General features: G+C 35.9%; 1 protein-coding gene across 3 annotated transcripts in view; it reads right to left on the bottom strand.

Annotated features, from left to right (window-relative positions):
- The window catches only part of KIDINS220 (kinase D interacting substrate 220), a 73744-nt gene that overhangs the window by 3962 nt on the left and 48190 nt on the right, over positions 1-21592 (bottom strand). The window contains exons 23-29 of one of the 3 annotated variants that reach the window (XM_086875892.1): positions 17457-17635; positions 14903-15129; positions 10676-10786; positions 9741-9797; positions 3278-3424; positions 1392-1490; positions 291-539 (exon numbers count right to left, since the gene is read on the bottom strand). In XM_086875892.1, coding sequence (XP_086732018.1) covers positions 291-539; positions 1392-1490; positions 3278-3424; positions 9741-9797; positions 10676-10786; positions 14903-15129; positions 17457-17635 — 1069 coding nt within the window. The remainder of the gene's footprint in view (positions 1-290; positions 540-1391; positions 1491-3277; positions 3425-9740; positions 9798-10675; positions 10787-14902; positions 15130-17456; positions 17636-21592) is intronic. The other 2 variants (XM_086875893.1, XM_086875894.1) reach the window with 2 other exon arrangements.

Below are 21592 nucleotides of genomic sequence, written 5' to 3'. Positions count from 1 at the left end.
GAAGACACCACCCTAGTCTAGACGAGAAAAGCATGATATCTTTAGTTTTTTTGTCATAAGGAGCGATTACTGGAACAGATAAATAGTTTTCAGATGGCTAAGACTAAAGACTTTAACTCAGATTATGGTTAGAGTTTACATCTCTACAGAACTAGGCATTACCAAGACTGAGAACTAAAAGCATCTGAACTGTCCTAGAGACTTATTTCTTAACTTGTCTATATCCAAGACTGAAAAAAACCTCTTTTCCATTCAGATAAGCAAGCAGAATACATTTCTTTATTAAATACCTGCCAACTTAAGTTACTGTGGCGTGGAGGAGCTTCATCGAGACCAATTGTGTTGAGTTCCTCAAAGCTGAAGTTCAGTGTGTAGGGAGCTTGACCAGCAAGGCCTGTCAGCTCAGTGTGAGGCAGCTCGGTGTTATGGCCAGGACGGCGAGTAAGGTCACTGTGAGGAATCGCAGCTGTACCGTGCTCTGCTGCTCCACGAGCATCTTCCTGAGCAGCCTGGTTTTCTGAATTTCTCATTTCAAGTATCTTAACATGCAAAGAGAGACAGTTTAAATGTAATTACATAAATAGAAGAAGTTCTCAAAATTGATAAACAAGAATTCTGTTAAAAATAGGAACGAGGAATTCACAGCCGTAAAAGTGTACCTGTATATTCAGTTTTGATCATGGAAAAGTACAAAGAAAAATCATTAAATAATTCTTTAATATATACAAATTTTTCTTATTACTGCTCAAACCCTAGAAAGAACCCATATGCTCTAAAAATACTTAAATTATTGTAAAACTAATAAGTGATAAATTACAAATTTTAAAGCAAAACCAAACACTTTGTATCTCAAACAATAAATTTCATCACATAATTCTCAGTGTTTTCAAAACTGACATAGTTGAGAGACAATCTGTTATTTCAAGAAGGAAAAGTGGCAATAGTCTAAAAATACTTAAGAGAAAACTCAGTTCTCTGCAATGCATAACCCTCACTGTAACAGCCTGGCTGCCCAATCCCTTGCACTTATTATTACACATACTTTGAATTCCCTGACTAACTTCAACAGTAGGACAGAGATTTAAAAAAGAGTTGATTTCTGACCATTTCATTAAAATAGGCTAATTTGAAAAGGGAATCCATACAGAAAAAACCAGATCCCACAAAAAAAAGAGGCAAAACTTCAGCGTTCACAATCAATTAAGATGCAAATCCATAGATAACAGTTATTCATTAGTGCTTAAGACAAAAAAGAGCAGATGCATTCATGCTTTAAGACAATACTTACAAACTTAAAAATGATGATAACAAGAACGCAACCAAAAAGAAAAAATATTCATATTGGAAAAGACTAATTTATGATGACCTGAAAACTGAACAAAAAGTCTTACCATGCTCCTGAACAGGTGCCAGTCACCAAAATTCATATTCATTTCTTTTTTCAGTTCATCAATGTTGCACTGAGCCAAGACACGGCCATTTATATTTGCCTGAAACAATAAAACTAAATAATGTAAATTACGGATAAAAGACTCATGGCATGACAATAACAGAAAACAAAGGCAGAGGTAAAGCTGGATGCAGACTACTAGTTTAATCTCCCAAAGTCACTATTAAGTCCAATTCTATATAACCATGTGTTTTTATAGAAGTATATTTAGTGATGATTTCTGATGGACAAGAAACACCTATGTGTCATGGAAAAAAAATGGAAATATTAAACCCATTAAACATGTGTATATGAAAGGCAATATGATCATGTCCTATATACAGACATAAGACAACAATGCATAAGTGGTAGAAAATTTCAGGGACAATAAGCCACATTAATCTGTATATATTTCTCCAACTCAGAACACAAATGGACTGCAGACACCCAAGCATTTGAAGATAATCCGACAAGGAGGTTCCAAGCAGCACCTGACCCCTGGCTAGAGGCATCTAAGATCAAGTACTACCTCCATTAAGTTCCCTCTCTACATAAAACAGGCTTACATTCCTCCCATCATCAGAAATACCGAGAGATAAATTAGACTTCTTTCTAATGTTCATCATCAATCAGAGATCAATGCAGAAGTGTTTAAACAACATCTCTGTTCTAGAAAGGTGATTCCTTACATTCGGCATGTTTATATAGTGTTTAACTTCCAAAAGCACCAAATTCAACACAGAACCATTTTCATTGCATAAAAACAAGAGGTATTTCTCTTTATACCATGTATCAGCATATGGACAGAATGTAAAAGAGAAATCATGTCTTAGGAGAGCAGCCAGAAAATGGGAGACCAAAGATGAGAGCTGTGCTTATACTGAGGGATCTCAATAGTTTTGTTCCCATATCCTAGCAGATGGTCTTAGTCAAACCAGGAAAAAGACCAGGCTGAGCCATTTTCATTCTTCTTTTTTACATGATATCCCTTGTAAGAAATGCAAAAATATAAATAAGAAGAGGAATCTCATTAGAGCACATTCTTTTTGCACTCTGGAGCAACGGAAGCAACTGAAATTTTTTGCAGCTTCACTTAATGACCTGCAATCTAACATCCTACTTCTTGCTTGCTTCTTTAAGTAACTTCGTTGAAGCTTCTGTGATAAACCTGTCATAATAATCCTTGAATCAACATCCTTCCCGTATTATTTAGACATGATAGGTTCCAGGACAAAGTGAGCTCAGCAAAAACACTGACTAATGACAACCCTCATATTTTTCCCTTCTTTCTTTGTAAAAAAGAGCACACAGAATGGTGAAAAAAATTAAAGAGCAAAAAATAATTCTGTGTTAATGTATCTATCACAGAAAAGAAGAGAGGCAGTAAAACAGTGACCTTTTTCTGAAGCAAATATATGTGGACTGTTGATGAAGAAATGGAACCATCTTCACCACTCATTTAAAACAGGAGAGATGTGCCAATTTTTCACAGAGAAAAAAGAAAGGGATATTGCTACCTAGGTACAGTATACATTTGCAACCCTTTATTTTTTTATTACACACGGCAATTTTGAAAACATTTTTCTTGCTTCTCTTCTCAGAATAACCAGTCTCATCAGCATTTATATTTCTGACTTTGTCCTTTTCAACAAGGAGCATTTTCTCTGAAAAATGAATGCTTGTATTAAAATGTCCTCCAAACTTGTCATGCCCAGAACTTAGGATGTTATTTTAACATCTGATGTGTTTAAATAAACATTTTCAGGAAAAGAGGCAACTAAACATTTTCCTTTCCTTATGTATCTCCACATTTAGGAACTAAACACATTAATGAAATTCAGCTGATACCTTTTTTATAGTTGCAGAGTACTGAGGTAGCATGCTCTGGTCCAGACCATCTATCTGCTTTAGCTTCTCACACACAGCTTCCACACTCATTGTGCTCAGAGACACATGTGATACTCCTGTGGCTGACCCTGTGCCTGCTCCTGCTCCCTGTAAGAGAGAAAATGTTCACATAAGACTTGTTCCAGTACTCAGTAGACCCAGAAATTCACAATACACACTAACACAAATCAAGCTGTGTTTAACTACATTTTAAAATTAAGAGATGAGAATAAGAATGCACAGGCATTTTTAATTACTGTAATTTTAAACTACTATATATTGGGAAACATTCATTACATGTATTTATAGGAGAAAAAAACCAGCATCTTGAGTCTTGCCTTTGTGACAAAATAACCCTTTTACATAATTTCAAGCAAAGAAACATAAAAATCAGAAATATTAAGAACAGATTAATCAATTTATAATGCAGTTTCACTCACAAGTTTTCCCCTAACTTTAGCAGTTGGTTTGGTTTTGGGATATTTGGAGTTTTTTTCTCAAATAATGCAAATAGAACTTGGTTTTTCTGTCTTAAAAACTCCTGGTTTATTATCAGACAAAGATGACCTAAAACTCAGAGACACACAAGAAGATCACTCCTCAATTACTTGGATTAATTGGGTAATTTTAACAATATCTGTTCATTTTCCAGAGGTTCCCTCAACTCCACTTATGCAAGATCAGCCAAGGGGCTGTGTACAACAGTACTGAAACAGCAGCACTGCAAATGCCCTGCAAGATACTAAGAGGATGCTTCATGTACCTCAAACTTAGGCAAGATTTAGGTAGAAATTATTTATCATTCAGTTCTGTGACACAAGAGTTGTCCTGTTAATACTGCTAACTTCTGGGAATTTTAAAGAAAGGGTGGAAAACTAAAACAAATGCATCTGAAGGTAGACAGTATATTAAGGCAGTATGTTCTTTAAAAAAAACACATTTCCCCTGGATGGGAACCTATGCACAGTTACACTAGTGATTCCAAATTCCTAAAAGTGAGATCAGAATCAGTTCAAAACTATTTTCCACTTGTAAGGGAGGTCGCATCCTCCCTTTTTTCTGAACATGAAGTTTTGGGTTCAGCATTGTAGACTGTGAATCAAACAGTTCATTTTGGAAGGATGCAAAAGAGCTTCTAAGCTTCAGAGGTCATCATCACATACACAAACCCTGGGATGCAAAACTGCATTTTAACTACCCAGTTAATCAAGTTTTATTATATTCCTCAAATCATCAATGAAGACTAGTTTTGGAGTTGTAGTATTGTCTCCCATTTTTATTTAATTACTTTGAAGGTGTTTAATCTTGCAGAATTAATATAAATTACTAGATCCCAAAACTAAGAGCTATCACAGAGAATACCATTAACCTTATCAGAATTATCTAAACCAGGATATATTATTTTATATATTACAAATAATTTATTCAATTAGTAATTCAAAGGCAGCAATCCAAAACCCCACTATCTACTACTTCATAGTTATTTCTGACTTACAGTTATCAAAGATATCGTGATCTGGGGACATAGTCACACTCCCCACCCAAGCTACTCTGAGTTTCAAAGTTTAGATGATATTACATGTAATTCTCCCGAAGTTCTCCAAACTGGACTTTAAGCTGTGTAACTATCAGCTTCATTTGGGACACACTACTGCGGGTTGTGGGGAATTTGAGCCTGGAAGTTAATACACTTGCCTGGAAGTAGCTGGGGCACCAATCTTTGTTTCTGTAACCATTCCTAATTTTTTTAATGTCAGGTCAACTAGATAATAAACAAACAAAAGATATATCCCATTTTCTGAGAAGGCAATCAACTTAAATGACTGCAGAAAAATTAAACATTTTAATTTCACTCCAGTCTAGGCACTTAAACTAGGGCTTTGGATTCCTTTAGAGGCCATGACAACTACTTTTCACATTCTGTAGTGTCTCGCTAATTTGGTGCCTACAATACCTAATGAGTTATTATATAGGCATCTAAAGGACAAATTTTAGGTCTCAATTAAGTCTGATTTTTAGCACATCTAAAAACTGTATCATGTCAAGGATATAAGCCAATCATCAAAATGATGAAAATGACAGAATGAAGCTTCACCCGTAATCTATTTATCATATATTTCTTTTATGAACATCTTTAATGTTCCTCTTTAAGAAATCACTGTGAATTTTTCTTCAGAATACCAGAGAAATCCATTATTTTGTTGTAAACACACTATTTACTATTGGCATGAGTTAGATAACACATCAACAAAGACAAGATACTAAGTTAATTCAAATCTTAATTATTTTTTGAAAGAAGGCTTATCAATTAAAATAAAAGAAACTGTTACAGCCAAAATTACATTGTGGCACTACTAAAATAAATGATCCCTAAGCAACATGTGTTAGCAATTGCCTTTGTTCTCAGAATCTATTAAATATATTATCTATGGTATACCCAGAAATAAATGAAGGAAAATTTTAAACACTTCTAATTTAACAGATTCTCATTCAGATCAAAATATTTTTCTAACAGTCAAGGACAAGCAATTCTTTATGCATGCATTCAGACCTAGTTTAGAAACTTTGCTTTCAGTGTATAAAAAAGATTCATAAAAGCTGAAATATTTAGACTATTTTTGTTAAAGTGTGAACTGTTTGAAATAGATGCACATTAATCCAAATCATTCTTTATGAAAAGCACTCTCTGAAGAATAAGTAATGTAATAGCTTTAGGGATATTGTCATCATGTAAGTGAATTAAAACTGTACTTAAACTGACACATTTTTCAGCCTTAGTGGTTTTGTTAGAGATGCTTAGAGAACATTAGTCTGAAAAGTATTTGCCATGCAAAAGCTAAAAGCAGCTTGTCAAAACAAACCTCAAGGCTAGTAATGAGCATTAGTTTACAGACAGCCCAGCATGAAGCACCAGTATGATAGCTTCTGGAATGACTCTGAAACAAGTGAATGAGGATTCACAGAAAGTGGCTGTACCTGTCTGTTTTTGTTTAACTCAGACTTACACATCTTTGAGAAAAGGACAAAACAGAATTAAAATAAATAACAGCTTAAAGTGACATCACAAAAGTTGAATATACAGAGAACATGCTTTTAAGTAAACAGAGGAAATCAGGGTTAGGACAGACACAGGATATTTTCATGTGATGAAACTTTTAAAATAGGTCTTCAAAGTATACATTTAGGATATGCTATACAAATACTATTTTCATGAGTAGATTATTCTGGTTTGCATTTGTAAAAAAACCACTTGCTATATTCTGTTTTGCATAAAGGTTCTAGGTTATGTTTCTGATAGAAAATCCTTCTTTTAATGAAAAGCATTGTCCTGCTATTTCAAGATCACATTATACAACTAACGTACCTCAAATAATTTTTCGAACTTCTGTCTAACCAAATCTGCCAGCTCCCCTCACCCCCACCCCCTCGAAAAAGCCTCAGAAACAAACCAGTACCACCCACAGAAAAGTTATTTCTTATAAGCACAAATATTCAAAGCACAAAAATACTGGAAAATCCATAAGAAAATTTCCATGCCATACATTTTCATTCACGCTCAAACTTTTTGAAAGTACTTTCAGTTTCTTAAGCATTTTATGCTTATCTATAGTACATGCTCTGGGCCACATTAGTCCTCATTCAAAGCACACATACTACATCTTAAGAGATTATATATTCAGTGCAGTATGAAAAAATGTATTTAAACAAAGTAATTACATTGGAACAAGCTACTTCCTAAGAAGTAAAAATTAACAATGCAAACTAAAGCACAAAATCAAGTTTATGACAGATAAGCAGTGCTAATGCTAGTTTGATTTCTAATATAAAAGGGGATTCTGTGAACCATTCCATGTTACCATTCCATGACCGGTAACACTGCAATCCACCTACAAACTCTTCAAAAGGGCACTCTAGAAGTTTTTGAAGTTATTCAGAAATAAGCATTTGTACAGTAAAACCAGCAGAAATGCATGTTTATCTCCATCACAGATGACAAAGGCCAGCATCTAAAGACTACTTACATTAGTGATTCAAGCTGATAACCTAAAATTTGCAATGAAGCTTCATGCTGATACAACTAATAGATGGTATTTGGTCAACTTACCAGTTTGACATCTATGTTTTGATCCACTCAGCAAAGAACAGTAAACTATGGTCTGAGATAGACAAGTTTTATCATCAGCAACAGAATCTAAGTATAGAAGGTGACTGAAGTAAAATTCTTGAAACAGGATGACTATACTCAAAATATTCCTAATAGGTTAGCTTCTACTAAGCTAACTAGTATATAGCTAGCTATACTAGACTTATACAGGTATTATGAGACTAATGATGATGGTCTGGAATTTCAGAACTTGGTCACTCCAACAGACTGACAACAGCAGACCCATAACTAGAATCATGTAACGGGCTCCACACAGCTCTGTCAACTCATGCAATAAGCAGAAATTATGATCTGTATGAAAAAAAAATTTATACTCCTGAATAATCCTGTTTTTTCACCCTGTTATGACTCAAACATTCAAAACAATGATTATTCTCTATTTTACACAGGAGTTGCAACATTTCTGGCTCCTTGCCAGTTTAGCATGAAAGACAATTTTGATTCTACATGCTTCTCTTGTTTTCAATCACCGAACCAATTACACATTCGTGTTCATTACATTGGTGTTCATTAACTACTTTGTGCAGGTTTTTTTAGTTTATTTAATTACTTTGCGTGCACCAAACCATTTAATAAGTTGGATCACTTATACAGTATCAATGACACATCAATTAAGAGCTACCTAAATAGCTGGATGAAATTATTGTACCCATCATCTACAGATAATTGTAGCACATAAGATAAATATAATATTGTTTCCTTTCATTGAAAATTCAGTGAAGTTGACAAAATAACTGGATTTAGAATAGATGAAACCCTGATACGCCATCACATATCATATCCTCACTAACAACCTTCTTGTCAACTTCCTAAGAGACTTTAGAAAAAATTGCAAAATTCCAAGTTTTAGATTTATACCATAGGTTAAATATTGCTAAGTCTGAGAAAAGTATATGATCTGGTATGCTGCATTACAGACTCACAATAGTATAAATTAAATTAAAAAACAAATCTTACAAAATCTTCCATTATCATTATCTCAAAGGAAGTTTCTTTTTAATGTTTTAATTCCTATATTTTCTTACTTAAAGGCAATAGGTTACTTAACTTACGAGAGTCTTTTAAACTGCTGTTTGAAGCTTCACCTAAATGAGTGTTAAGATACACACTCAGCAGCAAGCAGAAGAGCACCCAGTTCCAGTTCTGCTGCTGGAACTCATTCACTACTGTGACTCAAGACTAAATCCCGCTTTTCCAGGCTTGTGTCCCTTCCCACACTGACAGGGACACACAGTCTTCAGCCATTACACTAATACTTTTGAGAAAGTCCTTAATTCTCCTTGCACTGACAAGTCTCAAAGCTCTGGGAAAAGAATGGGATACTCAGATAAGGAATCAAACACAAGGATGGCATCTCCAAAGGAAAAATTACTCCAAAGTCATCCCTTTCCACAAGGTAGCAAATGACTTGGGAGACAGAAATTTAGTGTACGTTTTCCATTGCACTGCACATACATGGTTTCTCAGTGAAAGTTATGTAGAGTTAATCATAACTCTATGAGTTTGGAATCTGTGTGGGGCTTGATATTTTTTCATTGCACAACAGTAGAAAGACATTTTTGCAATGATTTACTAAAAGAAAAACTAAATGCAATCAAACTGTAACTGTTGCCAACAACTATTGGCAGCAAATATTAAGAGAATCATGACAGTCACATTAAACTTTTTGTTTTGGAATAACTCATGATTATCATAATTAGAGTTAAAATATATATACCATAAAGATAACATCCTAAGTATGAATACTTAGGATGAAACAAAACAAGTCATAGAAAAGGTAACTTAACATTCTGACTGAAGAATAAGCTTATGACCAGCAATGTTTCATTTTTCAATTTCTATCAAAGCTGCCTTATACTATGTTACCTGCAATAGCTTTATGTCATCAGCTAAAGAAGTAGGATTCGGGCAAGAGAATTGACTGAAGCAGAAAAACACAATTACTTCTAAAACTCAAGCACTGAATGACCAGCTGTCATTCTACATTTTGTTTAGCTACCACGACACTTTACTGAAAGCTCACCACAGCTACTGAGAAAGGCAAGGGGAAAACTACAGGGGAAAATAGAGTACATCTTACAAGTGAAATATTAGCTTTTAAATTCATTCACGAACTACATTAGTTTTCAGCTACTCTATTTGCCCACCAAAGCCACTGATGCAGTGTTAGTGAACTGCAGTTATGATTAATGCAGACTCATTACTGCTGAAAAAGCAATGAGATGCTAAAATTTCCACACCACATGGCTACTCATTTACCATTGAGGGGTCTGTGGGTGAAGGAAGCCCCTCATCAGCATCCTCCTTGATAACATCCTAACAACAACAAAATATTATGGTTTGGGTAAAATGATCAAGGGCTCAACAAAAATTATGAAGTAAACAGTGAATGAGAATGATCTCATAATAATACATAATTCAATAGAAACACATTTGTTTTCTTTAAGTGATTAAAGCTTTTACCATCTTTTAACAGCCTTGCTCATTGTATCAATATCTAGAATTAAAGCAACCAATAAGTGAGGCTTTTACTTTTTTGTCTTTCCTTAGTTCTTAATTCCATTTGAACAGCCATCTGTCAGCAAAATAAATACTGTTAAACAGGAAATTTATCATTCTATAGGAAGCTAGAAAAGTCTGCTAGTTTTGCCTTTCTAATGAGTAAAGTTGAATTATATGTACTTGCAAAAACACTTAAGATAAAATGTATTTTGTTTTACTTGAATAATAAAAGTATTTTTTTTAACATTTGAATTTGATCCTCCAGTTTCTAGCATTCTTTACAACATTAAAGAATGTAATTTTATCTTCTCCAGATACAAAGAATTTGTGACATATTATTAAAAAACCTGAACATAAATTTACAAGTAGCACACATTTTCTTATATCACTACATCTATTTTGGTATTATAGTACATCTGGCATTTTCATTACTATATTTTTTGCCAGTATCACAGGTCATTCTCCTCTAATCTTTATATATGGGTGCTGGAATTGGTTTTCCTCTGTAAGGAATTTCTAAAGTTAAAACAAAATACATTCACATTACATGTTAATAACACCTTTGCTTAAAATATTTATAATATAAAGCTTATACTTGTCTAACACAGAGTCATCATTAATAACTTTCATTTTCATTACTCACTATATTTATTGTCTAGGTTAGTATTTGAATTACCCTTCAAAATACTTACTAGGCCATTGTTCTGATCTCTGGACAAACTCGTTTTTAGTGGTGGACGTGAGATGAGATGAGAACTGCCAGGGTAATACCTTGGCATGTAAAGATATGGGGCAAAGAATGGCTATGGAAAAAAAAAAGGTGTAACAAAAAAGGGACAAACAATTACACAAATCAAAAGGTAATAATAAAATAAAAATCATTACAACAAAACACATCCTCTAGTTGAGCTTCATAAAGTAAAAAGAGCAATTACTAATAGCTTTCTTTACTTTTTGCATTGAACCATTGAACAGAATTCAATCAAAAGCTCTGGAGTGAGTTCTTCAAAATCCCTCAGCAAATGACCCCCTTTTTTTTCTCAGAGCCAATGGGTGCTCTGGTGTAGTTTCTGGAGGAACAGAGTCAGAACGGTTTTGGTAACTACATTCTAACATCTGTTTTCAATATGGGAAAAGGATAATTTAACAATAATTCTGAAAATTTCACTCTCTGATCTTCTAAACTAAAAATCAGATGCTCAGTAAAACTTTGAGTCATTCATAATAACCAAGACAATTGTACCAAATAAACAAAAAGCATGATATATAATAGCATCACTGGACTTCCCATATTTGTGGTACTCGACCTGGGGGCTTCCACAAACACTTGATTTCATAAACATGTGAATAGATGCTTATAGCAGACAGTATTGGAGCTTTGTTTTGCTGGAAATACATTAATGCATGTTGTTCAATACAAATACCATTTTAAGGGACAGTGTTAATTTAGACTTTAGGAAAAGCAGAATTACAGTACTCACTGCTTTCAACTCATTGCCCAGTTCTTAATAAAACTCCCAAAATAAAAAAAACAAAACCAAAAACAAACAAACAACTAGAAACCAACAAAACACCATAAAAATTTAAAATAAATCTCAAAACAATGGCTGTATTACTGATTTCTGATGCTTCTATATGTAGCCTTTTCAAAATTGTACTATCCAGATATTTCACAAGAGAACATGTTATCTGATTTGTGTTTCTGCACATGACAAGATTCTGATTAGTCTAGAGCACCAAATTCAGTATAGAGTAAATAATTCTATGACTTAAGGGAGAATCTATGAGGAAGGAATAAAATTTGTTGAAATAGTCCACTTTAGATTTGCCAATAAAGACTTAAAAACTTCTGTATTCAAAAACAGCTCTAAATGAATGAGAAATTCAAGTTTAATTTCTGAGTATATAATTTATATAGACAGCATATGTTACAACTTCAAGCACTTCACGGAAAATAAAAATGGTTCTATATTCTTAGCTAGAGGTAGATTCTGAGCACTTTCACACAATTACCACAAAAATTTCATATGGTCTTCCAACATACAAAGTTACACAATATTCATTGTAACCATTAGTCTAAATGGGGAAGTTTGGTTACCTAGCCTTTGCCTTATATTATTTGGCTAGTATAGAATGATGCAGGGAAGTTCACTGAATTAAAACTATTCCACTGTCATAAGGCACATACTACAAATAATACAAACTTTTTTTTAGAGAGAAATTAATTTCCAGAAAATACCACAGAATAATTTAATGCCTCGGTTTTCCACTAAGAGCTTAAACCATGTGGGAAACCCCTAAGCATGAAATGCTTAACAATCAAACTTCATTCAAGTGCCTGGCTCTCACTGCAAAGCCTCTTCTCTGAAACACACAGTGAGCTTGCTGGTTGCATGATACCAAACTACAAAGCAATGGAAAAAAATCTGTCCACTAAGGCAATTATCCCACAATCCTCTCATAACTTCTAATCAACTCCTGAGCCCATTTCAGCTACTCCACTGTTTCCCAACTGTGGGATTAATTCTCCATTAGGAGGCCAAGCACTACAGACTCAATCTTCATTTGAAGTACAGTAGAGGTATCATGAAAACATGAGAGCAATATAAATATATATTGGTGCAAAGCTGCTCTTCAAGTCTGCAGATAGCCTACAAAGCTTAATGGATTTAGCAAAACATAATATTTTCAAAATATCAAAGAATTTTCTCCTCTTTTGTAAAAAAATTAAGTCTTCATATACCATAATTTCTCATTCCCACCCAGGAAATCCCAGTTAGACTTGTCTATTGCTCTGATCTTCCCTGTAAAAAACATCATCTCCACACTGATCCATGAGAGCAGCAATTTGGAGAAGCTGAACTAAATTCAGCTTTCAGCCCAACCATTAGAGAGTGGTAAATGGGACATGTCCAGCTTAGCCCTATACTAAGTGCCACAGTGCTAAATTGAAGAGCTTCTAAACGGGACCATAATCTTCTCTCCACAGCTAACCAGAGGGAGAACAGGGTTTTAAACCAAAAATTAACAGACTACATCACTGGAAGTTCCAGGTCCATAACATAGGAGAATCTAAAGAAAAAAGAAACATACATAATAAAAATGTATTTTCCAGAAATACAGACTGTTTTCCCCAACAGCTCAAGGGGCTTTTTCTTAAGCATAAATGAATGCTTAACAGGACAGAAACCATTTACTGGTCAGAATATGGCACATATCCCCCAAACTGAGGGTGTTTCTGAATAAAATCCAGCCATTTCCACAGAACTATTTGAATCCATTGTCTTGTGTCATACCAGTATCCAAGACCTCTCTTGGAAACTTCTACTGGAGAGAGTCTATTCTTCAGTTGCTGTTCTTTTTTTTAAACACCATTTTTACAAAAACCTGAGAAATTAAATATGATTGAAAATGCTGAAGGAAATAGTTTTTCAGGATGAATTTTCTACTTTGAAAAGCTTCTCATCACTTATCTCAGTATGTGGTGTTCATGACAGTATCTTTATGAGTCCAAAGTAATGAATACAATTCTCTGACAATATTTATTAGGTGACACACTAAAAACAATTTTACTTTAGAAGGGCAGTATAAAATTCCAGCAAGAAACGTGAAAATTGAAGCATTTTAGTCTTCAGCAGGCAAAAAAGTAAGCATGCCTGTAAGCCTTAACACAAATGAACAAATAAACTCTTTGCAAGAACAGCTTATGACTCCAAATAATTGTTTCTCTAATGCTTATTGGAGCCAAAAATCCCCATACGGGTTTCAACAGTTTATCACCCCTGACTTTAAACCTTGTCATGTACAGTAACACAAAACAGGGCAAAACAGAAACAGAAACAGGGCTTCCAATGAAACAGCTACTTGGACTACGCTGACTTTGTATCAGCACAAATATTCACGTGTCAAGCATTTATCGGTGTTGGACCACTTCAAAATACATGTTATTTTATGTTATTTTCAACAAAACAGCATACTGTTACTGTCTTGAAGGCACATAAGAATAATTTTAGAATAGATAACATATATTATCTTTAAATAGATAAAAAGTTCTGGCCTACATCTATTTTTTTTGCCTTGGTTAACAAACACTGATTTAGGAATAACTTAATTTGCTTTTCACTGTACTAGGTTATATGTTTATCTACAGTCAAATCTACTTAATATTGAGGCTATTTCCTGTATATAGAAGTAAGATATGACTTATATCAGCTCTCTGTGGTTTTTTCATTATAGTACCACAGAAAAAAAAGTGAAAAATAAAGTTTAAAAATACTGAATATATCCCACAAAACCAGAAAGTTTAGATTCTCTTTGAATATATTGTAAAGCACTTCATTCAATTTTCACGTGAGCCATTCCCAGGACTATATTTTCTGAAGCCCACAAATATCTCAAAAATGTATGTTTTATGCAATTCATGTTAATTTCTTTAAACTAGTACAACACCAGCTTAGGGAAAAGATCACAGAATAACTTTAAAAATAGACAAAAGGGAAGACAGACATACATTCTTATAATCTATCTGCCCACTTGAGTTACTGTATGTTTTAACAAAAGTCACCAAAAAATACAGGCTCTCTTCCAATGTCTGTGAGCATGTGAACAACTGAGCACAGTTTACACCCCCCCCAAAAAAAAGAAAAAAAGAAAATCAAACAAAAAAACCCTGCAATATCCTACAATTGAGCAGTGTCTCAAAATTATTTTTTCCCCTTTGTAATTTGTTTTTCTGATGCTGTTTACCATGTTTCTTCCCCAGACAACAGTGATTGAACATTACTGCAAAATTTGTCAGCTTTTGGACTTTTCTCCACTCCTCAATAAAACTTGCATGGGTATTTTAATATTTAATAGATGACATCTGCAGTATTACCAGACTAAATCAGAAGAATGTTAATTGGATCTCGATTATTTACCCGATTGTAAAATGGATGCTGAGGTCCTGTCATACCACTATAGTAACTGCTGTGAGGCTGTGGGGATAAAACTCCACTATTGAAAGGCCCATTGAAAGAGGTTGTAGAAGAGCAAGCTGAGGAAGGCTGACTGAACAGAGATGTTGCTCTAGCAGGTGCCTCATGTAAAGGCAAGGTGGGATAAGGAAGTCCTCCAATATTCATCTGATCTCTTGCAGCACGAACATCTGAAAAATAAATTGGTAACAAGAGTAAGATTTTGATTGAAGTATTTGTGAAAGTTTTTAGTTGTCAATTCATTATAGTACATTTTTACATATTTAACTCCAATCAGAACTCATCAAGTAGAACATCAAGGTCAAATTTCAGCTGGATTTGGTTGACTTCTCTTGATGATCACATCTACAAAGGCGTCTTTAGGAAAGTTAGGATGGTTTACCACATAAACTTGCGTAGCATATTAAATCTCTCTAAATATTTATATTTTGTTTTTTAATGTGGCATAAAGGAACCTAACTGTCACTCTCCAAGAGAAGCTGCTCCAAGGCTGGTCTGTACAATGGCAGAGTGACAAATCTCAGCATACAGGGGTCTCTTCTGATACACCATGTCCATGCTCTCACAGCAGGTACTACAGAGCCCTGGGAGTTGCCAAGGAAATATAGGTCTCCAACAAGCCTCAGCCTAGGAAGTGTGACAAAGTAGTTTGTGTGGCCAGGGGTGCAGAAAGGGTGCAGTTACTCTACCCAAGAAATGGATAGATTGCAAATTCTTAAAAACAGTAGCAAGGAGGACCCCAGGGAAGTAGCAGCCTGTCACCTCACCTCTGTGCCTCTCAAGATCATGGACAAGATCCTCTGAGAAGTTTTGCTAAGGCACATGGAGAACAGAGGTGATTCAAGACAGCCAGCAATGGCTTCACCACAGGGAACTCCTGCCTGACCAACCCTGTGGCCTTCTGTGATGGATTGGCTGCGTAAGTGGACAAGGAAAGGGATACAGATATCATTTATCTGGACTTCTAGAAAGCGTTTCATGTAGTCCCCCACGATATCCTTCTCTCTATAGTAAAGATGCATTTGGTAAGTACACTGTTACACAAGTAAGAAATTGGGTGTGGACAATTGCACCCAGAGGGTAATGGTCAATGGCTTGGAGTCCTAACAGATATCAGTGACCAGTGGTGTCCCTCAGGTCCATACTGGGACCAGTGTTAGTCTCTGCATTAATGACATGAATGAAGGGATGAGTGCATCCTCAGCCAGTCTGCAGATGACACCAAGCTGAGTGGTGTAGCTGACATACCTGATGGATGGGATGCCATCCAGAGGGACCTGGACAAGCTCAAGAAGTGGACTTATGGGAATCCTATGAGATTTTAGTAAGATCACCTGGGTTGGGTCAACCCTCAGTAACAACCCAAGCTGGGAAATGAACAGATTCAGAGCACCCTGGCTGAGAAGGACTTTGGGGTGCTGTGGATGAGAGGCTGGACACGACTCAGCCATGTGCCCTTGCAGCCCAGAATGCCAAACATACCCTGGGCTGCACCCAAAGCAGCGTGGGCAGCAGGTGAGGGAGGGGATTCTGCCCCTCTGCTCTGCCCTGCTGAGACCCCACCTGCAGTGCTGCATCCAGCCCTGGGGTCCCAGCACAGGAAGGACATCAGTGTATTTGAGCAAGTCCAGAGGAGGACACAAAGATGACTGATGAGGGATGAAATACCTCTCTTGTAAGGGAAGCTTGAGAGAATTGGGATTTTTCAGAGAGAAGACATTGGGGTGACCTAATTGCAGCCTTCCAGCACCTCAAGAGAGCCTACAAGAAAGGCAGAGAAAGACTTTACAGGGACATGTAGAGACAAGATAAGAGGGAATGTCTTCAAACAGAGAGTAGGTGTAGATTAGATGTTAGGAAGAAATTCTTTACCATGAAGGTGGTGAGGTACTGGAGGAGGCTGACCAGAGAACTTATGGATGCCCCAACACTGGAAGCGTTCAAGACCAGGTTGAATGGGATTCTGAGCAACCTGGTCTAGTGAAAGGTGTCCCTGCACATGGCAGGGGGGTTGGAACTAGGTCATCTTTATGGTCCCTTCCAGTCTAAGCTATTACAAGATTCTAAGGAACAACTCTCCTAGGAGGAAAGGCTGGCAGAGCTGGGGCTCTTCAGCCTGGAGAAGACTTTGTTTCCCTGACTTCAATTCTACAGGGTTTTATACATATTTACAAAATTATTAGCAAATATCTGAAATCAATTTGCATCTCTTCTACTCAAATATGATTGTGTGTATTGCTTTCTCCATCTCCTAAAGCGCTCTGCAAAGCAAGAACAATGGACTTCACCCTCCAAAAGAGAAGTTTTACTCTAGGATGGTCTGGCTATTGCAGCAAAACTATTAAGCAAAACTGAATGGCCTCTTACTGAAGTCAAATCAGACAATCTGAAGGTATGATTTGATGAAAAAATGAGTGTTCTGTGTGACACACCAAGTAGCTCTACTTAAAATAAATAATAGATTTGTCATTTTACATTTATTTGAAATCATACGCACCTGCAATGATTTCTCGTAGCTTGGGATCCAAGTTCACTGTACAAGGCAAAAAGGTTCTTACATCACGTGCAACAAGGACAGGTGTTCGTGAGGATAAAAATACTTCAAAGTTCCGTATATCTGAATCAATTTCAAGTAGAGGCTCAACATCTTTAGTTGTAGGAATATTCTTTGAAATTCTGGGGGACGAAATAAGATACATCACAAACCATATTTATTAGAGTATGACTTCAGTTTACAAACTAATATTCTAGGGTGAAATACTAGTACATTTGCACCCATTCTCCCTGTTCTCTGAAACATAAGAGAATCCATAAAGAGCTGCACTGCCTGCAGAAAGATCAGTGTAACATTCTCTAATATGCAAAAAAACCTCAAATTGCTGAACAATCTGATCTAATGGTTTGCTTCAGAGAAATGTCAAAGAAGCCATACATCAGTAATGTCATACCCAAAATAAGGGGAAGTTAATGTTTGTGAACTTTAACCCCAAATATCAATTCAAATTCCTATACGCAATTCAGAAATTCCATGGGAAAAACAATCTCATTTTTAAACTAACATCTTTATAACAGGAACAGGCATCTCGGAAGTTGATCAAAATCTAACTGTGCATCCATTGTAAAAAATGGGGAAACAACCACCTGCTTTCAAGCAAAACACCTTCCAAGAAAAAGCCACAAACAAATGAAAACAGAAAAACCATGAGACATGATCAATGTAGGGGACTGTTCATGCATTATGACTATTGTCAAGCAACAGTGGGAGTTTTGGGAGCACTAGTATAAAGGGGAGTTTCAGGAAGGAACAAGTAGATGGATTAAATGTTAGTCTTGTGGAAGTTTATGAAAGGTTCCTACAAAGCAAGTGATGGAAGCTGACACTGTTGTTCAGATGGACCTATCTTATTCAGTGTTTCATCTAATAGCACTGGTATCTCATATCAAATGAGGAATGATAATCTAAATTAAAGATTACTAAAGTGAAAAATTATTTCTCACACCCAGCAAAATAAAGATGTAAACAGTAAAAGAATGCACTGAGAATGGTGAACACAGTTACAGTAACGACTACAAAGTGACTATGACACTACTCTATATGGACACCAGTGAAATAACCACACTGTATATAAAGCAAAAATAGAAAAAATTATGAGGAGAAAAAAACCAAAAAAACCACTTTATATAAATATAAAATTAATTATGAATTTTAATGGATCTTTTCAAAGACATGTTAAGGCTACAACTCCATGATAAAGGGGAACAGCATAGATATGTTGGCTGCTCTGTGAGCTGCTACAACTTGCTTAAAAGAAGATAGAATACAACAAAAGAAGTGTAAGCATTTTCTCCAACTACTCGACAATTAAGAGCTAAGGCAACTACCAGTGCTCTCAAGGGGGAAATGAGTGCACTGATGCATGGATGGGAAGGGAGGAAGGAGACTCATGCACACTCAGTAAATCATCAGTACACCCGAAATCTCTGACATTAAATAAATTCACACTCACATTGTGTCTTTGAAAAGAAAAAAACAGACACTTAAAAGAAACCCCCAACTGGTTGTAATTTAATTGTATTTTTAATAGAGCTAATGAACTAAGTCAGCCATTAGCTGAACAATCTTAGCCTATTTCACAATTTGTCTGCTTTTTAAAAGCAACAATCTTTTTTATCTTTATTTTTAGATCCTCCATAGAGAGTAGAATTTTATGTACCATGGGATTATTCCAGAGACAGAAGTGGCAGATTTAAACAGAATATGTAGTATTTAATTTTTAAAGAAAAATAAAAGAATTGAGAATCAATGCTACATGCTTAAAGTAAGTGCAACGCCATTGCATTGTATTTCAGCTGTGTTAATCTTTCAGTCTGATCTTTTACAGCATTCTTGCCATATACTAAACATAGAATTAATAAATTCCTATAAATTTTACCAGAAGACAATAGACCGTGCACGTAACAGACAGAGGATACTGCCATACCACATTATCATAAACAGTGTCGGTGAACAACTTCATTCACAGTGAGAGGTTACTTAATAGCAAAGGAAAAATGTAACAAATATAAAACTTAAAAGCAAGTGTAGCCTATTCTAACAAAGGTTCTGATTCTGCAAATCATTATGAGACATTGTCCAGATGGCAGCTGGATTATCCACTTTAGGGAAGCTCAGTGTATGTAAGACTCCAGAGACTCCAGCCTTAAGAGAATAAAAGGTGGTACTTCTGTGAGAAGACGAACTTGACACTCAAAGGTTACAATTTCAGAAAATGGGAACAGTTCATTCTCCGGCAGAGTTTAAAGAAATCTAACAGAAGCTGAAAGTAGTCCTAACCTCAAGGATCGATGAGACAAAAGAAAAAATAAGAACATTGGCAGTATCAAAGTAAAACTTGTATACTCCACAGTATCTGAGAAATGCATATTTTACACTAATATTTAGCTACTACTTTAGGCTGTTCTATTTAGCCTTACATAAAACTACAACTAAACTGACTGTAAATATGTATGTTTTAAATCAAACATCAGATGGTGAAAAAAACCAGGATCCTTAATGGACACTTTAGTTATATATATTTGTTATATATATTTACAGGAGTTCAACACTGGAAAAGTAAAAATTAAGTCACTTTTCAAGTCAGGAATTGAAGAGTTAAAGAGTGGCCTACTTCAACGCTTCAATCTACAAAATAAAAAGCCAAAAGAGAATGTGACAGATTTAAATAAAACACACAGCTGATGAATCACATGAAACAAATTAGCTGATTTTTAATGCCAGCTCTACTTAAGTCTGAATGCGAACAGTGTTCCGAATACGATGAACAAAGCTACTGTTCAGAAGCCAATAGCCCACTGCTGGTGTGCAGATTGAAGTCTCTATTCTAACCTCCTGAGCTCAATGTCTTAAACTACGCCTTTGAAAGAAATATTTATGTAAATGATAATCTTTTGGCAAAGAGCCACAAAAACCATACGTGCCTGCACTTCTCAGATAAAAAAAAAAAAGGTTAGCATTTTAAGCACTTTAGGAGTTACTTTTTCTAAAATATAAGTATGCAGATCTAAAAATAAGGCCCTGTGAACACAAAATTCTCGTTTTGGGGCTAGATTCCTGAGGTAAAAGAATTATTTTTTAAATCAGAAACATCAAAAAGTATCAGTGTTACAGACCGTTTCCAGGACAAACTACTTGAATTTAGAAGGAATGAAGCTAAAACAAAACATTTCACTGATTGAAGTGAACCTTAAAAATTCATTCCACTACTCTTCACATCTCTTTCCCATGAGCAGCTGAAATTAAAAACTGCTTTCATCATGGAGTAAGTTATATTGCAACAATGATGAATTATTTCTGTCTTTTTCCTCAAATACAGATAACTTAGTCCAAGTACACAGAGGCACATCATCTTTCATTCAAGAGACTGTAAATTAGATTCAAATTCATTCTAATTACGTTCACCTTGTACTTCCATGAGCAACTTAGAAAATAACCACCATGGTCTGACAGTGCGTCCATCACTGAATGTTGCCAGCATCGCTCAGAGGAAGGTGCTAAGCTATTGCACCTATTGACCATCTCCTTTACCACCCTGCTAGGTGGTCGCAAAATGGCAAGAGCCAAAACCAACCACCTTCATCCACACTGGAGGTGCCCACATTGCCTATGCCATTGGTTATGTCAGGCCCTGGAATATGCTAACAGGATTTACCCACCTGTTCCCGGTGGGTAACCCAAAAGCCAAGGGTTTCGGGGCAGGGGCTCAAGGCTGGCTCTGACACAGTTAGCTGAGTAACCAGGCTGTGGTGACAAGAGCTGTGAGAAGCCCTGCTGAAGGGCCTCCTGCTGGAGTTAAGAACAGCTTTTCAGCTCAGACCTTTACCCTTGGTCCTCCTCTGAGCTACATCTGTGCACCTTTGGTCTTGACCTTGAACACCGGCTTAACTTCCTGCCTTGACCTGTGCCTTGTGGCTACACACCACAGGGCTGTTTGCTGTCACTGACCCTGCTCCACTTTTCCCATTTGGCCACTGAGGGATTTCTCCCCTTGCCGTGCCTGCCTCGCTGCCCTCCTCAGCTCCCAGCTCACCCTGTCTCATGGAGCAGCCTGCCCTGCTGTTCCCACACTGGTGGAA

This window comes from Cyanistes caeruleus, chromosome 2 (genome assembly GCF_971803275.1).
Source record: "Cyanistes caeruleus chromosome 2, bCyaCae1.hap1.1, whole genome shotgun sequence".
In the NCBI taxonomy this organism is placed as follows: domain Eukaryota; kingdom Metazoa; phylum Chordata; class Aves; order Passeriformes; family Paridae; genus Cyanistes; species Cyanistes caeruleus.
Note: the sequence above shows the minus strand (reverse complement) of the source record. Positions and strands in the feature narration are given on the sequence as shown.